Source organism: Macaca fascicularis, chromosome 14 (assembly GCF_037993035.2).
Source record: "Macaca fascicularis isolate 582-1 chromosome 14, T2T-MFA8v1.1".
NCBI classification, from domain to species: Eukaryota; Metazoa; Chordata; class Mammalia; order Primates; family Cercopithecidae; genus Macaca; species Macaca fascicularis.
The window spans coordinates 102,433,345-102,457,615 of NC_088388.1; the positions used below are offsets into that span (position 1 = coordinate 102,433,345).

General features: G+C 33.4%; 1 protein-coding gene across 4 annotated transcripts in view; it reads left to right on the forward strand.

The window, feature by feature from the left end:
- The window catches only part of DYNC2H1 (dynein cytoplasmic 2 heavy chain 1), a 355,588-nt gene that overhangs the window by 315,250 nt on the left and 16,067 nt on the right, over nucleotides 1-24,271 (forward strand). For 3 of the 4 annotated variants that reach the window (XM_005579474.5, XM_005579475.5, XM_005579476.5), the window contains 3 exons: nucleotides 2,847-2,936; nucleotides 21,604-21,713; nucleotides 22,702-22,783. In XM_005579474.5, coding sequence (XP_005579531.3) covers nucleotides 2,847-2,936; nucleotides 21,604-21,713; nucleotides 22,702-22,783 — 282 coding nt within the window. Of the gene's footprint in view, nucleotides 1-2,846; nucleotides 2,937-21,603; nucleotides 21,714-22,143; nucleotides 22,471-22,701; nucleotides 22,784-24,271 lie in introns of those variants that run through there. The other variant, XM_045371111.2, reaches the window with a different exon arrangement.

The following is a 24,271-nucleotide window of genomic DNA, read 5'->3' on the forward strand; positions in this document are numbered from 1 at the left end:
ATCTCATGTATCACTATCATTATCATTTCTATTATATCACCTATTATGTTTTAATTCTCTACATATTTAACGCTATTAAATATTTTTTATATAGGTAAATATTATCTATCACGCTATAAAATGTAAGCTCCATAATAGCAAGGACCTTATGTTAATAGTATCTGCACATTATAGATAGTAAATAATTGCTGAATGGATGAATAATGACTTAAACATTTATTGAATTAATGTATTACACTTGGCAATAAAATTGGTAACTCTCTTAACCATCTATAGATGACTAATAAATTGTCCTAAGGCTTAGTGTCATAAAACAATAGAAATGTATAATATCACAGTTTTTGTGAGTCTAGAATCCAAGTGTGGTTTAGCTGAGTATTCTGGCTCAGGGTTTCTCACAAGGCTCAGCTTCCAAAGTGGGCTCATGGCTGGCTCTTGTGAGAGTGAGAGGAGTGTCAAATAATTTAGGAGTCATGTTTAAAAACTGCCACAGTCTGCCCTCTAGGCACAAATTATTTACGTTTCCCCACATGCAAAATACAACCGTCTCCTCCCAAACTCCTCCACATGTTTCATTTCATTACAGGATCAGGCTAAGGCTAAAGGGAAAAAATTGTCATTTAAATCAGGTGAAAGTATGGATGAGGCTTTTTGGGTTCAATTCCTCAAAAATAGCTGCATAAATATTGTTCCCATCTAAAGACCAGTGAACTACAGTGACAAGTTACCTATTCCCTTTAAAACCAATATAAAATGGTAGGACAGGCATAGGATAACTGTAGACATTCCTATTCAAAAAGGGTGGAGGAAGATTGGGAGGCTAACATGTCCTTAGCAATTCTGAAATCCAAGCAAGTTCATGTTTCCAGTTCCTTTATTAAAATGTTGTATTGTTTCCTAGGAATGATTAATTGCTCTTGGCTTTACCCTTCGAGCTCTTGATTCTAACCTCTGAATTATCCATACATTTCAGTAAGATATAGCTCATGTTTGCAGCTGAGTGGTTTTCTCAGTCTGCACCCTGCCCATAGAAGCCCTGGAGCCAAGTTCTCTTTGAATTGCACCCTCTCCTAACCCTGTAATCCTAAACTGATAGTTTACACCAGAACAGTTTCTCTAAAACTGGGAGTTTGCTATGAATCTCATTGAGATTCACTCCATTAGACAAAAACCACAACCACAAATCTTTTCAAGATAAGCCTTTCTTTCTATCCTAGGCTGCTTTTGCATCAGCTGTAGGACAACACCCTTAAGATTTATTGAAGCCCTGTTGTTTAACAGAGGTTTGTCTGAGATTTGTCCTTCCTTTTTTTTTTAAGTCCTCAAAGCTCCATAGGCTTCCTCTAGTAGTCTCCTAGAAGTCCTCTAAGTTTTCACTTACATTCTCCTAAAGATCCCTCCAGCTTCAACCCACCACCTAGTCTCAAGTCCAGTGCCATATGATTCAGGATTTTGTTAAGGCAGCACCCCGCCTCTGGTGTATCAAAATTGTTATCGGTTGTCTTGCTGCAGAACAAATCTCACCAAAACTTACTGGCTTAAAATAATATTTTTAAAAAATCATTTATTTTTAGTTTAAAAGTCTGGAATTTACTAGGGCTTGGTAGAGAAATCTTGCCTCCTTCACACAGCTCACTCACATGGTTGGCAAGTTGGTGCCAGCTGGGGGTCTCTGTTTATCTCCACATGGGCCTCTCCAAAGACAGTTTGGGCTCTGCAGCATGGTGACTGACTTCTAAGATTAAAAATCTCAGAAGGCAGGAAATATAAGCAACCAATTTTTTATAGCCTAGACTTGGAAACTGGCATAGTATTACTTCCTTTGTATTGGAAGAGAGGAGCACAGACCTCAAGTCTCAAGAGGCAAAGTGTCAAAGGATTTGCAGTTGTGTTTCAAAATCACTACACCTGTTTTAGATCAAAGCACAGTTCTGGCACTTATCTATCACATTCCTAAGAAGGTTTACTTTATTCCTGTAAAGTAAAGGGATTCAGTGTTTTCTAAGGTCCTTTTCTACTCGAAATTTGGTCATCTTACAATTCCCATTTTCTATACATTATTGATATATTCTAGCCCATAGTTTCTTAACTATGTAATCAGACAGTGTTTGGGGTAAAAAAATTGATGTTCTTTCTTTATTACCACACTTCAGAAAAATAATATGTTGAGAAGTTTGTGTGATATTTATAAAATATTTAGAAAATCAGGAAAATCTTCACCAAAAAGGTATATTATAATCAACATGAACTTACAAGAATACTTGTGCAGTGAAGAGTCTGCATTAACAGAGAATGCCTTTTTTGGAAGGTCAAATATTAGAAAGATAACTTTTGTAAGGCAGCTATTCTTAGAGAGGTTTTATTCTATTTGTGTTTAATTTAATGCACTCCTTTTTATTTTTTTCTGTTTGTTTCATATGTCTCAATGTGGCTTGGGGAATAAAGTTTCCATTATACTGCTCTATTTATAGTTTTAAAAAATACTGTAGGGACCAAAGCTGATTGTTTTATAATCTTAACCACTTATAAAGTGAATTTGTCAAATTTGTGTTTCATTATGCAATAACCATTGTTTAAGAAAATATGGTTGACTATTTTTTATATGCCAGTTTAAGTTCATCTATTTATTCTTTCAGGAACTTGTACTTTTCTTCCTTTTAGAGAAACATTAATTCATGCTGTCTCTACTATTCAATTTAATGAGATCAAAGAAAAACAGACATATCTTAATGAATTTCATATGTATATGTGAATTATGCCAAAATTTTTCTCCATCACACTACTGTTAGTCTTTTATATGTAGTAGCATATACACAAACTCAATTTTGACCCTTTTTAAATTGCAGTGTCCTCTCGCATGGCAGAGCAAGTGGGAAGGCCCAGAAGATCCCTTACAATACCTGAGAGGTCTTGTTGCCCGTGCCCTTGCAATACAGGTAAGCCTAAATTATTTACTAAGTGGGTTGTCCGACTGTGTGACTATTGTATTATAGAGATAACCATTATGCTAATCACTAGTGAGAATTACATGATGATTTTGCATATAAAACACCACATATTCATTATTCTGCCATTTGTTATTTTTGTATAGCACTATTTTTTTTTAACAAAAAATGTGTTTTCTGCTTTACTGTGGCTTGTCATCATTTTTGAGAATTTAGAGAACAATTTACAATTTTAGTAGAGATGGATCTCATAGACGGTAACTGAAACTGAATCATCACTGTGACTAATTTGCTTTAGGGAGCTCTCTATGGGAAGCTGCTTTAAAAAAGTTTATTTCAAATTGACAAATTTTTTTCAGAATAAACCAGTCAGGTAACTTCAGGAAAACAGAAGAATAGTATAGACAGAGAAAGAGTGTATTTTTTATGGAATAGTAGATGATACAGGTTAGTTGATGCAAACAAGGTACCTTTGTGGATTTTCCACTGTCTTCCTCTGCTTGTTGCACCAGCTTCACAAAAGAGCCTTTCATTTTAACCACATTAACTTCTACTATCACATGAATAACTTGATCTGTGTCCCCAATGCAGCACTCTTCATCCATGCTTTAAAAAAAAAAAAAAAAAAAAAATCCACAAACCTGTTCACATCTTTAACCTTGTTATCACTCATCTCTGCTCCACCTTTGAACCCCTAAGCACACATGTTATTCTTTGACAACAGCCACATTTCATCCTCAAGTTTGTATTCTCTAGACTTTCCAGTCTCTTCCTGCTCAGTATTCTCTCATTCTGTCACTTTCTTTCCTGATGCTGGCCAATTCTTCCTGCAATTTGTGGCATATAACTGTATTCTCTTTCTAGCACCTTCGGTACCCTAACTCACTTTTCTTTATGCTTCATCCTTTCCAAAAACCATTTAACTTGGATTAGTTGCTGTCCATATGCAGGCTGCTGAGCTCTGCTACCAACACTTCAGATACAGTGGACCTTCAGGTACAGTTCAGATACAGTGGACCTTCAGGTACAGTTCAGATACAGTGGATGGGCCCTGAGCACTGCTCCTGTATTCCACAGTGATGTTTCAAACCTTCACTCTTTCTTGAAGATTCCATTCTGTCACTGACTCCCCTCTTCCTTAGCAGAACACCTTATGTTTTACTTCACAGAGAAAATTCAAGCTGTGAGATGTGACCACTTGAAAATTCCTGCCCTTCTCTCTCATCTACAAATTTGTCTGAAGCCATCTTCATCATCTTTGTTCTAACATAAAAGTTGACCTTATGAAATTGAAGGCTCATCCCTAGACCTGTGTATTGATTCTGTCTGTTCTTTACTCTTTAGAAACCTCCTCCAGGGGGTCTTCCCTTGTTCTTCTGTCTTTTCATCTTTTCATCTCTTCTTACTCTGTTTGCTGGCCTACAATTGGGACTCCTTTGAAGGTACCAGGACCAATCTGAGCAATAGTTTGGCTTCTATTATAACCAGTTCTCCAGTCTGTAGGATTGTTGGAGGAAGAAAAAGTACTAGATCTGGAAATGGGTTAAAATTAGCAGGCAGAGAAGAATCTGTCAGGGACTCTGATTTAGTCATCTTTCTATCTATCTGTTGTGCATATGCCTGGACATAATCTATCACTAAATGCTGGAAGGAAGGAAGAAAGGGAGAAAGTCTATTAGTGATCTTAGAAAAGTATAGAAATGCTCTGAAGTTTGTTGTATAATTGCATGGCTATGATAATTTACCACTTCATGTACTTTTCAGTACTGTTTCCTTTAAATTATTTTTAAAAGGACAGGGACTTTTAACTTGCCATGAATGGCAGCCTATATTACACTATGTAAGTACACTTAATAATTATGCTGTGTATTTATAATGATAAATATATTGGTGGTACTATAATATTCTTTAAAACAATTTTACAGGAATTATTGCAATTTCTTGCATGGTTATTCATATGTTAATAACTGGTCATCAAAACTGAACACTTTTCTACTGTGTAATTTTCTTAAAAGCTTTATAAGGCACTTAGCATTAATTGTAGTGATAAAATACCCTCCTAACCCTCAAGATAATGTTCAGGACTGACCATAGCTTACCTTTCATCCTTCCAACCAGGGAATATGCACTATTTCTTCCACAACCACTTGGGGATACTTTTTATGTTGTTTTATTTTCCTGGCTTAATATTTTTTTAATTTTAAATATATATAGATATCCATCTTCCTGAGGTAACCTTTAATATTTGGGATTTGCTTTTCATCTATTCAAGGGCTTGATAGATCCCTTGTTTTCATCTGTGCCTTCTGTTTCACAGGTACATATCCAGAGCAGCTTGTGATACTTGGAGAACAATGTAACTACCTAGTTGGAAAACAAAGGATGGGAAACTGGGTGGGCAGGGAAAATTAGAAGCACTATTTGCAAGGAACTGTGAAAATGGCACCTTTTGGTTTCTTAAGAAAGCATAATGATCAGACTCAATCCAAACAGGTATACAGCAGGTTGAGCCCAGATCCAGCTATAGTTTAAGATTTTAGGGTCTTGCATTTTGAGGCATAGTTTATGGGAAAAGAGAACAAACTATTGAGGGTGTCATATATTGTGCCAGTTTATTACAGGAGTTTTATGCAAATAAGGTAAGACTGACGTGGGTCAAAGGTAGCATTCATTCATTCATTCATTCATTCAAAAATATAATAAGCAGCTACTTTATTCTAGGCCCTGTGTGAAGTACTGGGGATATAATGGTTAGTAAGTAGATACAATAGCTGCCTCACAGATCTTATATTCATTCATCCTTTTATCAATAAAAGTTCTATAAATGTAAGCTGGGCACAGTGGCACGTGCCTGTAGTTCCAGTGACTCAGGAGGCTGAGGCAGGAGGATCACTTGAGCCCAAGAGTTCAAGTCCAGCCTGGGCAACAATGAGACCTCGCCCCTTAAAAAAGATAATTCCACAAATGTGATTAATACTTTCCTGGCGCCAAACACTGTGTGAGGTTGCTGAATATGGAGTGGTAAACAAAATAGACATACATCTTGTTCTCCAGGAATTATCCTTACAACTTATCAGAAAGATAGAACTGAATAAACAACAGTAAGAGAAGAATGATGAAGTACAGTATTATGGAAGCAAAGAGCACTACTTAACCTAGAAGGGGTCAGAGAAGTGATGCCTAAGCTGAGAACTTAGTAACAATAAACCAAATGAGGATGAGAGGAAAGAATTTATCAGACAGAAGGCAGACCAGAGTCTGATATCAAGAGTAAGTATTGTGTTATACCAAAGTTATTGAAATTTTGTAAAAAAAACATAATAATAAAAGTAAGCATTGTAGTTTCAAGTAACTAAAAGCAGAGCATAGATTGCAAGGAGGGGTGTTCAAGCTGGAGAGCAAGAGGGGCCAAATCATGATAATGTATTAAGGAATTATATTTTATCCTAAGGACAAAAGGTAACCATTGCAGGATTTTAAGGAGGAAAGTCAGATTATGTTTTAAAGGGATTATTTTAGCTGCAGTATGGAGAGAGTCTTAGTCTACTTTGTGGCAAAAGGTTTAAGACTCTCCTCTGAATATGCTTAATTTAGAGACAGCTATAGAACCCCTAGGTATCCAAGGAACCTGAGCCATAGAGAGTCTTGCAGGCAGCCTGGCATTCACTCTCTGGTTTCTATAAGATCCTTTAGAGCAAAGATCTTTTAAAAAAAAAAATTCCACTGTATTTCCAATACCTATATACTGTCTGCTGAATGAATGAACGAACAAAGGATTTAACAAATGAATGGACTAGACAGATTATTCTCTTTGGGAAATTTAGAATTATTTCCCTGGCTTCAAATTTTTCTGCCTTTTCTTCAGAAATGACATCTTCAAAGATTTTCTTGTGTTCCTGATTTCCACTCCGTGTTTTCCCTTTGGTTGTAGTGTATCCCTTATAGCAGGATATTTTGATTCTTCTGTGATGATCATTCTAAATTCTAGCATGTTCTCTACCCTGTTTGTAAATCTTACATTGTCAGCCTTTGTTTTAGTTCCTTTGTCCTAGTTTTGTGAACTACTCATAGTTGGATCCCTTGACTGTGCACCTGCAATTTTTATTCCAGCCCTGCTCATGTGTTGATTTCTATATCCAAGCCAGGATATAAAGAGAGATCTTTATCACCATGACCTAGTTATACTTGGTTATGCTTAATAGACCCAATATTCTGGAAATGTTTAATGGACTCCTAAATATCTCCCCCATTATGCTTCCTTTGAAAAGCAAACTTGGAGTGCTGTGTGTTAAATTAGCATTAAGGTTTGCCATTAATACTTACAGTTCATTTCAAACTTCTGCTTCAGTTTCATGTCTTTAGTTTTAAGATCCACAGTGACTTCTTGAACTCCACTCAAATTTTTTTTGGCAAGGTCAAGCCAGTGGCTGGTACATTGCTCTACTACAAAATCCTGCCACCCTTCCTTCTTATGACAGAATTTTGTTGTTTATATCAACTATTACGCACCTTGAAGTTTGGCATGATCTAAGCAATAGATAAATAGCATTAATTATTGTTATTAGTAAATACCACTTAGCATGACATATAGACTATCCTTAAAGCTTATCAGGAAAATAGATAACTAAATAAGCAACAAAACAAATAATTAAAGGAAGTATTTGAGCAAACAGCAGAAGTACTACAATCTAGAACCACTTAGTGCTATCCCCTGTTCCCCAGGGGGTAGTTCAGTCTAAAACTTTTGGAATCATTGTTGACTTCTCTTCTCTCACACTTCACATCCAGTCTACCAGAAAGTCATATTTTCTCTGCATTCAAAATACATTCAGAGGTACCTTTTGCCATCTCTACTACCACTACCTTGATTGAAGTCATTGTGAATGCAGCTGCTATCTAACTAGAGTTCTGCTTCCACCCTTGTTCCCATTCTTACTGGTTCTCAACCACACAATCTCAAATGTTCCTATGTGAAAGCACAGCTCAGATTACATCACTCTGTCTTGGAAATATCCCCATGACTAGTCATCTCATCTCGAGTATCAAAATCCTTACAACAGCCTACAAGTTTAAGGTCAAGCCCCATTATCTCTCTGCTTTCCTTTCCTGGTTTTCTACTTTATTTACTCTGTTCTAGCCATACTGGTCTTGCTTTTCAGTGAACAAACCCAGCACGCTTCCTCTCATGGCCTTTACCCTTGCTGCTTCCTCTCCTTGGAATGCTCTCCCCCCCACCCATGGGCACAAGGAAGCGTCCTTATCTCCTTCAGGTCTTCACTCAGATGTCACCTTTTCAGTGAAGTCTTCCCTGATCATCCTGTTTCACATTGTAACCTCCACCCCATCCCCAATACTTCTTACTCTCTTTTCCTTCTTTGTTTTTCTCTATGGCCTATATCTTCATCTAAAACTCTGTATATTATAACCCATTCATTTTCAAGAGTTTCTATGTATTCTTCCACTAAAAAGGAAGCTTCATAAGGGCAGAGAGTTTTGTCTGTTTACTGCCCTATCCAAGCATGTAGACAGTAACCGGTACAGATAGGCTTTTCAGTAAATATTTGTTGAATAAATAAATGACTCCAATCATAAGGTTATTTATTCTCAAGCAAATTGGCATAAATCTCTTTTTTCCAATCATCATGATTTAGCTTCCTGGGATATATTCTGTAGTATTTCATTACATATTTTGAGATTTTTGGCTTCTATCTAAATCTACCCATAAATGTTATGGTTTAACTTTATACTTTACTGCGACAATCTAACATTTGAAATGTTTTATTTCTCTTAAGATCTCAAATGTAAAAAGCAATTTATTATAATTACATTGTTAGATTTTCACTCATTTTTTGAGGTGTCTTACTGTATTTTGGGAAGGTTCTGCTACCATATTCTGCATTCCTGGAAGAGTATGTTATTTTCCTAACTCATCTTAGTAACTCTCCTAGTCCTTAGTATGGTATTTCACACACAGTAAGTACTCAGTAAAATTATTCATAGAAGACTTATATCAATAAACAAAGTTGAAAACGTCTATATGTGGCTTTAAAACCTCCAGCAGCCCCATTTTTGTATATTATACCCATAAGAGAAACCTGTGGATGTTTTTTATTCATATATATGAATATATATTTGTTAGTTTATTCATTCAGTGAATATTTACTGAGCTTCTATTTTATGCCAGCCACTGTTCTTAAGTGCTAGAAATACACCATAGTGAGGAAACATGAAATTCCTGTCAACAGGAATTACTACATTTTAGTGAAGGAGATAGATAGCAAACAAATAAATATGTTAATATTAGAATTATATCAAAATAATTTGGTCAAAATCTTGAAATTAAAGATTAATATACAGCCAAGCTTTAAATTGGATTATCACCATCACAGAATGAACTTAGGGTATATATCTGAAATTGTATTCAGAAAAATAAAGCTTTTACTATAGCAATAGTATTACAAAATGTTGAGTCAAATTTTGCACAGGGACAGTAATTTCTCAGCAGTAACAGCTGATAAATCCTTCGTATGGCCAACTATCTTGCACATTTGGAATACTAAACAGTACTCTATGGTCTACAATGATATGCAGTTTTATAGAAGCAATCTTACAAAACATGCTATTTGTACTGCTTGCAGAAGATAAATCTTGGTTCTAGAAATTTGACAATGTAGCAACATAATTGGCTTTTCAAGATAACAAAATCTTTCCTGAATTTCTATCTGCATTGCACCTTTCATCACATGCATACCAAGTTTAGCAGCTTCCTGGAATAGCATAAGAGGATCTTTACAGCAGAAAACATGCAGAGAATACTTAAACTCTTATGACAAATTTGGTTTCTTGAAGAATCAGCAAGGTCTAGCAAATGGTTTTTCCTGCAAGTAACCAATGATTGCTAGTAATATCTCCTATGCTGGTACCCTTACTCGCAAAGTATTGTTGCAACGCTTCCCTTGATTTATGAGCCTTTTTTTTTTTTTTTCCATTTAAAGGCTTCTCTTAATCTTATTTGAACATATGTTATTAATATATAACAAGAGAGTTGCTAAATGTCTTGTATGCCATATACTTTTGTTTTTGGTAAAGAAGAAGAATAGAAATGATTAACAGTTTTTCTGCTGTTGTCAACAAATCCCGCCTATCAAAATGTTTTATTTCTGAAGATACAATGGAAGGTTGTGAACAAAACATTGTGTGCTTGTGATTCCTAAATCAATCATAGCCGTCACCACATTTATTCCATGGTCAATAATTGCATTATGCTTTACTTGCTGATTTTCCATTCCATAATATATTATCTATCAGCTTTACTTTGTTGTTAGCTATTTGCAACTGGAAATCTCTTCACAAGCAAGGAAAGTAGTGATTGGTTTTATTGTTGATTTATATGTTATCACACTTTAAAAGGACTTTGGGCTGTATATTATTTATCTGTGTGTCTGTTGTACATAATATTGAAGTAAAGTATTTGGCTTAACACTCAATAATACTAACTTTTGTACACAAAGTAATTTAAGAAAATATTTTTAGTAATATATATTCTAGAAAGAATCTTGAACACAAGATTCATAGCTTAGCAAACCTCAGAACTCCTTTTACTTCGTCTCCTGAAAATTATTCGTAATCTATGTCAGTAATTTTGACAAATTTTTTTTAACCTCCATAGAATCAAAACCTCAACAAGAAATTGTTCCTAAATATATATTATTTTTGATGTCTACAGCTCTGAAATTTGATAAGTGAGAAAATAAATATTACGTTCACCTAGTTTTTATTTTTTTCTCATCTTTTATTTTTATATCTGGATTGAAGATGATTTATATTGGATATTTTTTAAATATTTGACTTTTTCTCCTTGAGAAATTTTGAGATAGCAAAGTTGATATTCCATTATTATTTAGTCCTCACAAAATGGGAAATATTTCCACATAACTCTTCCTCTTAAAAGACTCATGGTTAAATAGAACTAAGTAACTTACGATTAAATTTTGTTACATGTTATTTAATTTTGAAAATGTCAGTATATTGAATAATTTAAAGATCTGGATTTTAGGACTGTCCGATACATATATTTTTGAATTAAATTTTTATTAATATTTCTTGACTAAAATGTTTCCAACTTTTTAATATTTATCTTGCTATTTTATTCTAATATTTGTATTAATTACCAATCTATTTCTTGAACCATAAGTTCTGAAATCTTTAACACTAACAATTTTTATTATAATTATTCTTTAAATTATTCTCTTGCTACACTAAGTACATAGTAATGATTCAGACTAAGATAATTTCAACCTATAGAGCACATAAGGGGTTTTCATTCAAGTAGCATATAGTGAATATTTTTAAATAAATCTAAATGTCATGCCTTGTTGACAGTCTAACATTGTTACACTTATGAAATAGGGTGGTAACATCTGTCCTTATACAAATATTAATATTATATATTTCTGGAATGTCAGAACAGTGTTAAAGTAAGCATCTATTTGTTAAGCCTACCAGAAGGTAAAACTCAAATAACAGATCCTGGTCAATATTGAAACTGAATTAAACTTTATTTCTAATAAATATAAGGATGCTATAAAGAAAAATGATGTAGATTAAGGGGGCTAGAGACAAGTGGGTTGGGGAAGATAACACTTTAGTATGAATGGTCAGGGAAATCCTCTCTTTGGAGGTGATATTTAAACAGAGACTTGAATGAAGTAAGAGAGCAAATCTTAAAATGTATCTGAGGGAAAAACAAATCCAGGCAGAGGGATCGGTAAGTACAGAATCTCTGACACAGGAATGTGCTTTGTTTGTTCAAGGAACAAGAGTGGCTAGGGCATTGCCAAGGACCATGATGTATGAGTCCATGTAGGTTTGGTATGAAATTTAAATTTAGTTTGAGTACATGGGAGGTCAGTAGAAGATTGAGAGCAAAAAATTAAAAGGTTATTCTGCTGGTATATGAATAAGCTATAGGGAGGGAAAATAGGAGCAGGCTGACCAGTTAAGAGGTTATTGCTTTCAAAAAGCACATAAGTAGTTGCATCTCTTTTAAAATACCAAATGAATAAATACATTTTGTACATTCAAATAAATAATGCCAATAAAATTCACTTTCTGCTTTCAGATATCTTGTTGGAATTTAATGATTTCATAAAAATGAAATGCTTGAAGAAATTGTCTTCAGGATTATGGACAGTCACATAAATATTTGAAAGACTTTTTATTTTTCATTCTGCAGATGTTTCAGCATTTAGTATACGAAACTATCTTTGTATAGACCTATATTTGCTATATCTATGGACATTTGGGGCTCCTTTCTATGCCCATCTTAAAGTATGATTTTATTCTGGGATTATCTTTACATATTCTTTTAATCTCTTTTTGCTTATGTAGAGATTTGAATATTAATGTGAGTAAACAACTGACTTGCTTCAAAAAAAAAAGAGGTTATTGCAGTAATCCAAGTGAGGTCATGATGGACTAGGGTGGTGGCTGTGGAGGTGGAGCCTTCTTAAAGAAGTGGTAATATTTTGATATTAAACTTGTGGATTTGGCTGTGGGGCATGGGAGACAGATATCAAACGTGATTTCAAAGTTTTGACCTAAGCAGTTGGTTAAGTGGTTCAGTGACTTGAAGGATACTGATAATAAGGTAATAGAGCAGAGTTTTGTTGTTGTTGTTTAGGGAGGAGGGGAGTGGTCTTGCAAATTAAAAGTTCTAATTTGAACATAAGTTGAGATGCCTTTTAGACATCTTGGTGGAAATGTCAGAGAAGGAATTGATGAGGGAGCTGTTGGAATTGGAAATAGAAAATGAGCAGTTATCAGCATCTTAACATAGTGTTTAAAACCGAAGGAATGACCAAGTATTTGGCATTCCTTTGAGATGCTTAGAAAAGGAAAAATTGTCAATCATTGAAACTAAGAATTAGTAGTTAGGTATATAGAAGAAAGCCTGGGAGGCTGTGGTGATCAAGAAGCCAAGAGAATAAAGAGTTGATCATTCTGACCTTTTAAAAACAGTGCCAAATGCCATAAATGAGATAGAGAAGAATCGTGTTTGGCACCATGGAGGACATTGGTGATCTTGAGGAGTTGTTTGGTGAAGAAGTTCTAAAGAATGAAAGCCTGGTCATATGAGTTTAAAAAAGAATAAAGGGTGAAGTTGAGAGTGTTTTCAGGGAGTTGTGTTATAAAGTAACACAGATTAATAGAGTGATACTGTTAGGGAGAAGAGCCAAAGGAATTTTTTTGGTTTCGTTTCGTTTTTTAATATAGGGGATTTTTGACCATATCTATGTTCACTATAAATTTTAAAATTGATAGTACAATAAAAAGGAAGCAATTTTAAGAGTAAAGTTCTTGAAAAGGTTAAGAGGAAATAGGGCCCAATGCACATGTGGAAAGATTGGCCTTAAATAGGAGCTTGAACTATTCACAAAATAAGTTATACTTACAAATTATTAATAATTAAGAGGAGATCTATAAGTAGGTGGACATTATAAATTCCTGCTTTGCCACACTAAAAATTAAATACTGTGCCAAAAAGTAATTTTTAATAATCTTGTTTCTCACAGTGGTTCAGGTTCTGCATGAACACCGTAGGGTTTTTAGCCCATGTAACTCAACTCATTTCTCTATTTTGAAAAGTCGGGGAAATGGTAAATAAAAAACAAAGAATGAAATTTTATTACCCGAGATTTTCTCCACAAAGTGATAAAAATATATCACAAAGTTCTACTGAAAAATGGTACTTTTTTATATCAAATATTGAGCCTAGAAACCTGGGTTTATAACTTTAATTTAAAAAACACCAAATCTATGGATGAAACCTCTAGTACTCTAATAGGTGGCTATATTAAGGATGGAGAAGAGTAAGATTTCCTTTTTACAGTAAAAAAAAGATTTACAGTAAAGTAGGGTATGTTCTCTTTCTAGACAAGACTATATCTATTAACTTAATAAAGTTAAACAAGGTAGCAAAATCAATCCAGTGGAGATAGAGCCGTGGAACCTAAAATCTTCCTCAGATCCTTTATGCAGCTTTAGACTTTTCAGTAAGCTATACAATGAGGGGAACCATTAACATAACCCAGTCAAAAAGTGGTTACGATTTTAAAAGTTGGAGTCATTGACTTCAATTTACAGACTTGGAAGAAGCAAGCCTTCCAAGTATCCATCATGCCATTACCACATTCGTCCAATTCATAGAAGTTACTTTGTCCCAGAATCTGCATCCATCACTAGACAGCATGGCTAAACTTTGTTCTTTTTGAAAGGTCTATTATAACTAAGTTTTTTAAGGTATTGGAAATGTGTCACATGCTTTAAATTTTATAAGCACTTGGGTTTACTACTAATGTTTTGTTTCTTGTGGGTATCTCATTAATTCGGGTAAAGTTTTTGTGTTGCTGTTTTGTTAAATCAAGATTTGAGTTTTTTTTTTTTTTTTTTAATGTTTTGTCCAATGTTTTTACCAGATATTGTTGACATCCAAATAATAACCAACAAGGTGGGACCCAAAATACTAGGATTTTTTTATATTATTTGCAACTCTGATAAATATTGAAAGAAAAAGGCTTAGTCTTTTAATATACCTAAGACATAATTATAAAGGATGATTAACAAGTGGCAGATCCCTTATAGAATTTGAAAACTCTTCAGAAATTTTTTTCACCTTATTGGATGCAGGTTCTATGCTTACTATGCCACAGGTTAAAGGGGGAAGAAAATAATAACTTTCTGTAGAAAAAATAGGATATTAAGTTGAAAGAAAATAATAAGCAAATCTGGGGAGATTGGGGAGGAGCTTACTACATTATCTACAGTGCTTTTTACTAGAATGAATGGGGGTGATCATGTGTGTGTATGTTCTTCCACAATACTGTTTAACAACATCGTGTTCTGCGTATAAATTAGCGTGTGGAGAGATTTCCTATTTAACTTAAAGCTATTTCTAAAAAGATACCTCTTCCACAGGAAAATATTATCCCATTTCTCTGTGGCTCCAGATCTGCTAATTCTGACATTTATATTCTACAAAATGGTTAGAATCTTCAGGGAAATTTAGAATAAGTAAAGGTTAAAATACCATAAAAACAAAGTCCCAAGTCAAACTATTTCTGTGTCTGAGGAGGGGAAATGCAAATAGTTAAGAAGTGGTATCTAGCCTGCAAGGGAACTCAATCCACAGTAGGAGAGAGAAGGGCAGAGAGAGATTTCTTATAGTCAGCTTTCAGCAACATCTTTAAATCTGGAGATAAGAAATGCCAGAAACATCAGAATTTCTTTATAAGTTTATCATGTTAAAGCCCTTCTCAAAACCAATACTTACCTGTTTCTTGCAAAGTTGTTTGGTTGAGATTACTTAAAAACATGAACACGGGGACATGAAAATTTAAGTTTTTTAGAAGTTTTACTTTGAAAAACTCTCAGAAAAACACCACAATGAAGTCATTACTTTAGGAAAATGTTAACCACATTCCAGGTGTAAAACTACAGCTATTGATTTAAATTGATCGAAGATTCTTTTATTTTTTCTTTGTTTCTTAATTTCCACTAGTAACATGTAGAGCTGTAGATATAAAGGTAAAATATATAAAAATTTGTTGTGTTAAAACTGGTAGAAATAAGAAAGACATTTCTGATATGGTGGAATGTGAACAGAGACCTAAAGGAGGTAAGGGAATAGCCTATGCAGGTAAATGTCTGGTAGAAGAGAGTTTCAGGCAGAGGGAACAGCAAGTGCCATGGCCTGAGGCAAAAAGAGTTTTTTGAGAAGGGGCGGCAAATGTGCCTGAAGGAAACAAGACAGAAAAAGGTGTCCAGAGAAGTCAGAAGTTAGGTAGTAAGAGGCAATGGGTTTAGAATTCAGTCAGGAGCAGACAATGCAGGCCTTGTCTGCTATGAAAAGGAAACTGACTTCTGTGAGTGAGACGGGATAACGCTGGGCAACTTTATGAACACTAGACTGTATGCAGAAAGGAAAGGCAACAGTTAGGATTTATATTTGTATTGCCTTTAGATCTTCAAAATATCTTCCTCAAATTATTTTAACACATGTATTAATTGTATTTAACTATTCATGGAAGCTCAGCAATGCCATCTAGTTTTCAAATTGATCCATTGTTTAAAGAATGAGGTTAAGAATTGTCTTACACTCAGCCATGTAATCAATAAGCCAAGAGTGTTATTCATACCAAGTCACACACTGAACTTTATATTAAGCAGATCTTCTCTACACATGTGGTAATTATTACGTTTAGAAATTATTTGTTGTCATTGTTCTTCATTAGAATATTGTTTAATGAAAAAATAATGATCTTACTGAAAGCATATTAGAGCCATAATTTTACTAATTGAATTCCAGTTTGCTCCACCTAAAACACTGAAATGTTTTCCTACAAAATATGGCAATTTATAAGCTAATTTTTCTTTTAAATGCTTCTACCTAATACATAATTAGGTAGCATTTTTACAAATTGATATTTTTAAGTCACCAATTAAAAGGCAAAATTTGTCAGATTGGATAAAACAAGACCCAACTATGATGGCTATAAGGCATCATGGCATTGCACTTTAAATATAAATACACAAGTAAGTTAACAGGAAAATGATAGAAAAATATGTATTATGCTAACACTAGCCAAAAGAAAGCTGGTGTAGCTATTTTAAATATTGAGCAAAATAGGTGTCCCAGCAAAGTTTCTAGCCAGAGATAACAAAGATGATTTTATAATGATAAAGAGATCAAGTCATCAAAAGGACATAACAAAACCAAACTTTTACACACCTAATAACAGAGTTTCAAAATGAATGAAGCAAAAAACTGAGAACTGCAAAGAGAAATAGATGAATCCAGAATTAAAGTTGGAGATTTCAACATACGCCTCTCAGTAACTGAAAGGGTAGATAGCAGATCAGTAAAGATGTAAAAGACCTGAGTGACACTATTAGCTAAATTAATATTTATAGAACATTATCTAACAAAAGCAGAATGCACATTCTTTTCAAGTGTGCACAGGATGTTTGTGGTGGTAGATCTCATTCTGTGCCATAAAGCTAGTCTAAATAAATCGGACAGAATTCAAACCACACTAAGTATGCTTTCTCGCCACAATGGAATTAAGTTAGAAATCAATAACAAAGATTTATGGAAAATCCTAAAATATTTGGAAATAAAATACATACTTGTAAATAACCCATGGGTCAAAGAAGATACCAGAAATAAAGCTGGAAATTAATTTAAGTGAATAAAAATTAAAACACAATACATTAAAATGTGGACATGGCACACTGAGAAAAATGATTGCTTAAATTACTTATTTGCATTAAACACTTTTGCCAAGGAACACAGTGCATTAAAACAAAGTGAAATGGCATCAGTTTATAAATGCGTTGCCTTTTACAATATAGAATTGCAATTCTATGTGAATGAAGATAGTCATTAATAGGCTATAGGCTAAACAGACCCACTGGAATATTTTGAAATTTTTCCCATATATTTTCTGTTTTTATATAATTAAGTTCATACTGTGTATACATTTTTGCATTCTGATAAATACATTAGATCCTAAACATTTTCCAATGATATTTAATATTTTTCCAATACCAGTTTTTATCGGCTGTGTAATTTTGTAGTGATATGCCTAATTTAATCAGCTAATTTCTATTTATGCTTCTAATTTGTTGTAATTTTACATGAGCAAGCCATGTATAATAATGTCTTGATTATTCCCTTAATTTGTTAATTTGCATTCCAAGAAAGGAATTACTGAGTAAAAGGGCTTGTATTTTTTTTTTTTTTTTCCTCAGACAGAGTCTTGCTCTGTCACCAGGCTGGAGTGCAGTGGCACGATCTCGGCTCACTGCAGCCTCCGCCTCCCGGGTTCAAGCGATTCTCCTGCCTCAGTCTCCCAAGTAGCTGGGACTACAGGCGCATGACACCACACCCGGCTAATTTTTGTATTTTTAGTAGAGACGGGGTTTTGCCATGTTGGCCAGGATGGTCTCGATCTGTTGACCTCACAATCTACTAACCTTCGCTTCCCAGAGTGCTGGGATTACAGGCATGAGCCATGGTGCCCAGCCAGTGCTGGTATATTTTAAAGCTTTGACACATTTTATTACATTGTTTTATCACGGTGTACCAGTATATACTCCTACCAAACTTTTATCCATGTTGCAACCCTTAGCAACATTTAATCATTATCATTTCTCCTGCTATTCTGTTGGGCTAAAAACCTATCTCAGTTTTACATAACTATTGAAGATAACATCTTGTTTCTATAATTATGTAAACAAATTGTTTACATAATTTTGTTAATGTCATTAATCATTTTCATATTTGTGGTAAATGTGTTTTTCCTATTTAGTTTTAATGGTGTATATATATATAGACATAAAATCTTGCATAATATAACCTACATTTCTTTTATCTTTTTAATGAAAGTCCACCATTCTGTAATCAGATGTATAATCTCACCCCTTTTTTTCGTGTGAATTTTTTTCCCTCCATTAATTTATGGAATAAAATTTTACTCTGAATGGTAACTAGCACAGTTTTAGGTTAGAATGTGAATTGAAGATTGAATTTTTTTCCAAACAATAGTTTTTCCCCAGCATAATTGATTGAATAATGTTTTTATTCCTCAGTGACCTTATAATATGTTAAATTCTAACAGTTTTACTCGATTATGATCAGAGACTCAGTTTCTTCCTGGTATGTGGATACACATTTCATAAATGTGTACAAAAACTTGAAAGGAATTTTTCCTCCATAGGGTATCACTGATACATTGGAATCACTTAATTTTTTTTTTTTTAATCTCATGTTTTTGGCCCTTTGGTATTTTCATTAAATTGTTTTCATGCGCATTTAATTTTGTCACAATAATTATATAGATTTAATTCTATATTTAACTGATTTCATTGCTTATAGCCAATAGGATTAGCCTCTGACTTCTATATCCCTAAAAATATTGGTGTTAATTCATATGTAAAAGATATGGAAAACATTGAGTTGTTTTTTTTTTTTTTTTAGAAAGAGATACAGACATGTATGTTTTTTGAACTCTTGCCTATGTAAAAATGATACCTGCTTGTATTACAATTTACTGATAAGTTACCTAGATAATATTCTAGAAGGATAGCCTTTTACCTTCAAAATTCTGTATATTTTGGTCCATAAAGGAGTGGAACTCTCTTACATAGTTTTCCAGTTATTATCATTTTTCACAACTATCTTTGTATGTCTCATCTCCTCTAACTAAATAAGCTGTTTGCATTCAGTAAATGCTTCTGAGTTAATGAATGTAATTTGAATTCATAAATACTACTACATAATCGACATTTTAAAATAAAATATTGCAATATCATATCACCTTTGAAAATCATTTATGTTATGATAATGGAGGTAAACTAGATAATCTTTATCATTCATTCTAGTTTAGAAGTTTTACTGCCTGTGATTCTAAGTGTTTGTGCGTGTATAATATTTGATAAAGTGCCTGGCCCATTTAGCTGTTCAATTCTATTAGCTATTTATTCACTTATTTCCATGTTACATCCGTTATATGCCATTTGAAGAATTATGGGTATATAGTCTCATAATCATAGAAGGGACTAGAGGTTTTATGTTTAATCTCAAACCTAATCCTTTAAAAGGTTCATGGCCCATAACTTAGAGTGAAGTAAAGAACATTTATGAAAAATATTTGCCAGCTAGTATACTTACAACTTTGTTCAAAGCCCAAGTTATGTGTGCATATTTCTGGTTATTAAAGATAATGCTACTTGTTTATTTTCATGCTTATGAGTATAAAGGTGGTTAAGAGAAAAAAATGTGCTTATCGTTTCTGCACTGTGAAGTTTGCTGTTCAAAGATATTATACATGCTAAAGTAATATTTGTTATTTAAACTTTCTCTCATTAAATAACGCCTTTGCATTAGTCTACCTTTAAGCTTAATAGATTAACAAGTTATTTTTTCCTTGGATTAATAACATTTTTACTAAAAGAGCTTTCCCTTCTTGACTAATTATATTATTCAAACAAGTGAAAATCTGATTGTCAGTCATGTTAGTTTGAACATATATATTATATATACATATATACATTCATTACTGGCAACAACTCTTCAGGACATTTGAATTCAAAATTAATTTTACAGCATTAATGAAATAGTAGTATAGTTGGAAATACTTATTAAATGACTGTTTTAAAATAACTGTTATAAAATAACAGGAATAAATATTAACTATAATAAAGATACAGTTAAGTATAATTTGTTATGTTTAGCTAATGAAAGGAATTAGCAGATAATTTAATAAAAAATATTTGATAGGGAATAAATATGCTATGCATAATATTATTTAATTGAAAATAGATACTTTATGAATGCTATCATTGTAGAGGATATATCCAAGAGAAATAATTATGCTTTGCTAAGAAGATCTTTTAAAAGTCTTTTCTGTTTATACAAAACATATTATTCATTGGTAGGGGAACATAGGAACATTTCTGAGTACTATTCAAATGCATTAAGATGTTAATGCAAACACAGCTTTAGAGGTTTTAATTTCTTCTAGACCTGGCTAAGAGATGTAAATGCTTGGGTAAATAATAGGGTGTTACAGTATATGAAAAACATCCTTTCTATGACAGTAATAAATTAAATCAACACAAAGTTTTCCTCGGCTGTTTGTAAATCATGGAAAATGAATTACTGAGTAAATGAGGATTCTCTAAGTTTGTAATAGCTGACATTACTGTACTACCATCTCTGTGCACCGGCTGAACTAATAGACTGATTCAGAAATCATTAGGAAGCTATCTGTTAAAGGATATTATCACCTGCAGGAAATATTAGAGAGAAACAAGTCACTTAAAACTACCTGAGTTTACTTCCTGGTTCCAGCACCTTATTTGACCTTGGGCAAGACCCTTAACCTCACTGTGCCTCCACTTCCTCATTTGTAAAGTGGAGATACTAATAACGACTTGCAGGGTCATGGGAGGTGTAAACTTGGTTGATACATGGAAAGCATATAGTAGGTGTTACACAGACTTTCTGTTGTTTTTGTTATTTGTTCCAAATGGCAATTTAAAAAAATACTTATGAAATGTACTTTCTATTGATACGTATTTCTCCAAATGGAGTATGAATTGATTATTTAAAAACATCTTTTAACACAAAATTATTTCTTCCTGGACATTGCCCTCCACTGTAATACTTGATTCAGTAAGATGGCAAATTCACCATCCAATCTGGAGCTGGAACCCTAATTCAGTTTGCATTGTCAAGAGAACTTTTCAGTTAGGCCTGGATGCTCAGTATTTCGTCAGCACACTAGAAGTGCTGGCCCAAAATGGGATGCCGTACATTAGGTTAATTTTCACGTTTTGGACTTTTTATTTTGAGCAGATTTTTTACCAACAAACAGTTGTGCAAGGAATCTTATTTAAGATGGATGGATATTATGCCAAATTACAATGCCAGACTTTACAATGTAAAATGGAAATATTTTATGTATATTTTCTAGATACCATTTCAGAGCATTTGGAAACTGAATAACTTTCTCATTGAAAATGACTTAAGTCTTTAGTTGACTTATCTTTTAAGTGTGTGTATATTTATATGTTTATATTTCCCCCCCTCTAGAACTGGGTAGATAAAGCTGAAAAACAGGCTCTTCTCTCTGAAACGCTTGACCTATCAGAACTTTTCCATCCAGACACATTTCTTAATGCGCTTCGCCAGGAAACTGCAAGGTAATTAAAATGAAATACTTTATTTGTCGCTGAGGGTAATTAATTTTGCTTTATTGACTTCCTATTACACTGCCCTTGATTGTCAATAAATAAATTTACGATTGAAACACAGACAGTTCTGTTATTTTCTTATACTCTACTTTAAAATCATACAGTTAACCTTTAGCTCAAAAAAGTATTGCTTTTAATGATGTGTTTTATTTGAATTTAAAAAGATAAAATGTAACTTTTATAATTTTGATTATTTATCTAAACCCGTGCTGTCCACTATGGTAGCCAGAAGTCACATGGACCTATGTAAATGAATTAAAGTAAGAATCAGATTTAAAATTCAGTTTTTCAGTAACTCTAACCACATTTAAAGTGCTCAGTGTCCACATGGCTTGTGGCTACCATTTTGGACTGCATGAAAATATTTTTATCTTTGCAGAAAATTCTACTGGACAGTGCTGACCAGGCTCCTTGGTGGAGAACAGGACTTGATGATTAAGATCAAGCTGCTTTTCATACCACACTCAGATTATCATATCATATATAGTTTTTAATAAGTTAGAATATAATAAAAGGGACATTGTTAAAAATATCCTCAACAAAATTTAGTTGTTTAGTAACTCTCAGAGATATTTCAGTTTGTATTGCTTCAGGATATTATAAACATCAAATTTCAGTTTGGCTAATAAACATTTATTGAACCCCCATCATGTGCCTGCATTTGAGGGTAATGGTCAAAACAGGATTTAAAAATGAAAAAAAGAAAGACCTTATCTATCCTTAAGGAACTTATAGCATCTAAGAGGAGACTGACATATAACAGTTAACTTTGAAAATTTAGTGTGAACTCTAACATATTATGCATAGTTTAATGGTATTATTATTTACACGTGATAAATATTTTAATTTTAAATAAATAGGACTATATCTTCAGTTACTCTTCATATTTTAATTCTAAGGATTATTGATTTGTGACGTTGATGCTTTACCTTTACAGAGCAGTGGGTCGTTCTGTGGATAGCCTTAAATTTGTAGCCTCATGGAAAGGTCGACTACCAGAAGCAAAGCTACAAATTAAGGTACTAGACTAATTTTAGATCTTGGAATCTAAACCTTATCACCACCTGATATAAGAGATTCTGAAATTTTGATCTCAAAGTGACCTATCTTTATAGTTTAAGATCAGTAGAGTTAGATTGTATTATCTATGTGAAAAATCAAAATAAGATTTGGCATGAAACAACTTGTAATAGAAAATACAGACTCTTCTTATGCAAACATAAGAATCTTAGGGATACAGTATTTGAAAGTATAACTTTTAGCACAAATTTATACAAACCATGCAGTTCTTTTACCTTACCTGTTCTAAAATTGAACCTAATATTTATTGTACAATAAACTACATACAGGTTGAGCATCCAAACATCCCTAATCCAAAAATCCAAAACACCCCCAAATCTGAACCTTTTTGATTTTCAATATGATACCACATATTGTCATATTTTGGTCCACATGGGTGGCCAAGATAGTGACACTTTTGCCTTCTGATGGTTCAGTGTGTGCAAACTTTGCTTCAGGCACAAAATTCTTTAAAATATTATATAAAACTACCTTCAGGGTATTTGTATAAAATGTATATGAAACATAAGTGAATTTGGAGTTTCGACTTGGGTCCCATCCCCAAGAGAGTTCATCTGTGTATGTGCAAATAGTCATGCACTGCATAACGATGTTTCTGTCAATGACAGATTGCACATACTACAGTGGTTCCATAAGATTATAACAGGGCTGAAAAAGTCATATTGCCTGATGACATCTTTTGTTCAATGTAACATTTTAGCACACACATTATTTGTGTATTTATAGTGATGCTAGTGTAAACAAATCTGCACTGCCAGTTACATAAAAGTAAAGCATATATAATTACATATAGCACATAATACTTGATAAGGATAACTGTTCATGCTTTATTTACTATATAATACCTTTTATCATTATTTCAGAGTGTACTCCTTCTAATTATATTCTTCAAAAAGTTAACTGTTAGCCTCAGGCAGGTCCTTCAGGAGGTATTCCAGAAGAAGGCATTGTAACCATAGGAGATGACAGCTCCATGCCTGTTATTGCCCCTAAAGACCTTCCAGTGGCATAAGATAGGCCTAGGCTAATGTGTGCATTTATGTCTTCATTTTTAACAAAAAAGTTTAAATTGTAAAAATTAAAATAAATTTTAAAAAGAAAAAACTTAAAAAATAATGATATAGAAATATTTTTATACTTTTTGACTCTTGTAAATAACACTTAGCTTAAGAGAAACACATTGTACAGATGTGTAAAAATTCAAAAGTATAAAGTAAAAAGTGTTTATGTTTAAAACGCCTGGGTTCAAGTGATCCTCCTGCCTCGGCCTCCCAAAGTGCTAGGATTACAGGCATGAGCTATTGCACTTGACCTGACTATAGTTCTTTAATGCAGTTAACTATATGCAACTAGCTTTTCAGAAATTCCATTCATATAGTTCTAGTTCGCTGCCCAAAACACTTTTTACTTTATACTTTAAATTTTTA